The 2,455-nt window shown below is 40.3% G+C and overlaps 1 protein-coding gene across 1 annotated transcript; it reads left to right on the forward strand.

Annotated features, from left to right (window-relative positions):
- The first annotated feature begins 391 nt into the window (after positions 1-391).
- On the forward strand, positions 392-2,253 carry LOC108985305 (protein SHORT-ROOT-like). The gene has a single exon (XM_018957560.2). It carries the CDS (start codon positions 540-542, stop codon positions 1,857-1,859), a length of 1,320 nt encoding a protein of 439 aa, XP_018813105.1. The 5' UTR covers positions 392-539; the 3' UTR covers positions 1,860-2,253.
- The last annotated feature ends 202 nt before the right edge of the window (positions 2,254-2,455 follow it).

The following is a 2,455-nucleotide window of genomic DNA, read 5'->3' on the forward strand; positions in this document are numbered from 1 at the left end:
CTTGCTAGACCTCATCATGTTGACCCTAGATTACATGACTAGTACTCTAGCTCTAATTCCATAGACCGGCCGTTTTCCAAAGGATTAACCCACGAGGAAGACATTTTCTAGAATACAGTGGGATCAGGACTTAACCATATGACATATATATAGTTTATTTTCTATTTATCATGTAAAGATCAAATAGAACCATAACTACATGAGATCCTAATTAAGTCATGGTTGCAATCTTGTTGTTTTTCCAAGCATATATATTATATATAGTTTCTTCATTGATCTATAGGTTTGTGAAACCCGGAAAAACATGATATGCTTTTTGTTCATAAGTGCATCCTGATTTAAATTATAAGCCTTTAAATATTAATAAATGTGATACAAAGCCATTAAAAAACTGGAATATTGAATATGACCTCAAATTTATAATATAATACATATGGCTTTCTACATCACAGAGTTGTACTTGGCCATTTCTTAACTTAAATGAAATTAAGCTTAGCAATTGTACTGCCATAGAGTCAAAGGGACTTCCCATCAAACTCATGGACATAACCCTTTTCACTACTCCAAAAGAAGCACCGCTCTTCAGCTACTCCAACCAGAAGATCAGCAATGTTCTGCAGGCAGCAATAGACATGCAAAGCAACAATCAGCCCCAGAATAGCCACACATCAACAAGCCGATCATCGGACTCCGGCGAGCTGCCTAGTGCATCAGGTAAATGGGCCTCAAGGCTCCTAAAGGAGTGTGCAAGAGCGATATCCGACAAGGAATCTGGCAAAATCCACCATCTTCTATGGATGTTGAACGAGCTTGCTTCACCTTATGGAGATTGTGATCAGAAATTAGCATCTTATTTCCTGCAAGCTCTATTTTGTAAGGCGATGGGGTCCGGTCAACGATGCTTCAAAACCTTGAATGCAGTGGCTGAAAAGAGCCACTCCTTCGATTCAGCTCGGAAATTGATACTAAAGTTCCAGGAGGTAAGCCCATGGATGACTTTTGGTCATGTAGCTTCAAACGGTGCTATTTTGGAGGCATTAGAGGGGGATACCAAGCTTCACATAATTGATATAAGCAACACCCTTTGCACCCAATGGCCTACTTTGCTAGAAGCTTTGGCAACAAGAAATGATGAAACCCCGCATCTAAAGCTCACTGTTGTTGTAACGGCTAGCACAGTGAGGTCAGTCATGAAGGAAATAGGCCAAAGAATGGAGAAGTTTGCAAGATTAATGGGAGTACCCTTTGAGTTTAATGTAATAAGTGGATTGAACAATTTGGGAGAGCTCACAAAAGAGGGACTAGGTGTTCAAGAGGATGAGGCTATTGCTGTGAATTGCATAGGGGCCCTAAGAAGAGTGGAGGTGGAGGAGAGGGGAGCTGTGATTCGGATGTTCCAATCACTTAAGCCTCGAGTTGTAACCATTGTTGAGGAAGAAGCTGACCTTTCAAGCTCAAGGGATGACTTTGTGAAGTGCTTTGAAGAGTGCCTTAGGTTCTATACATTGTACTTTGAGATGCTAGAGGAGAGCTTTGTCCCAACTAGTAATGACAGATTGATGTTGGAGAGGGAGTGCTCAAGGAGCATAGTTAGGGTTTTGGCTTGTGATGATGAAAGTAGCACTGAAGGAGAGTGTGAGAAAAGGGACAGAGGAAGCCAATGGTCTGAGAGACTCAAGGAGGCATTTTCACCAGTTGGGTTTAGTGATGATTGTGTCGATGATGTTAAGGCATTGCTGAAGAGGTACAGAGCTGGATGGGCACTTGTGCTACGGGCACAAGGAGATCATCATGAATCTGGAATCTACTTGACATGGAAGGAGGAACCTGTGGTTTGGGCATCAGCATGGAAACCCTGATTGATATTATAAATATCGGTGATCAGAGAGCTAGGGCCGCCATTGCTAGCTAGCTATAGCTAGCTAGCAACTAGCTCTAGAGTCCAGTCAAAGTACTTTAGCTCATGGCATCGATCCATATCATGGAGTTTGAAGCCATCGATCGATGATCATGAACATATAATTATTGTAAGGGGATTCTGGTCTGGCAGCCTTTCTCTTTTTCCTGGCTACCTTATATCTTGATCGATGATCTCATTCATGCATATTTGTATTTTTACATTATGTCCAAGTTTTCTTCTGCTTTATGCTTTGGAGTTTGTGTTGCTTCTTTTTCTCTTTATTTCATTGCTCTTGTTTGAAGGTGTTTGCACTTGTGCCTCGCTTTTATAAATTCCATGGCATCGTATTGCGCGTTTGGATTGCTTTCTCATTTCTTTCCCTTGATCTTTATCTGTTGCTTGATTAATTCCAACCGCGTGCTAGCTTATTATACGTATATACAAACATATAACATTCATACATATATATATATAATACATGATATATATATATATATATATATATATATATATATATGTGTGTGTGTGTGTGTGTGTTCGCGCGCGCATATTTGA

The sequence above is a fragment of the Juglans regia genome, chromosome 7 (assembly GCF_001411555.2).
Source record: "Juglans regia cultivar Chandler chromosome 7, Walnut 2.0, whole genome shotgun sequence".
NCBI lineage: Eukaryota > Viridiplantae > Streptophyta > Magnoliopsida > Fagales > Juglandaceae > Juglans > Juglans regia.

Coding starts and splice junctions, on each gene's coding strand:
- LOC108985305 (XM_018957560.2), top strand. CDS start 540: ATGGACATAACCCTTTTCACTACTCCAAAAGAAGCACCGCTCTTCAGC.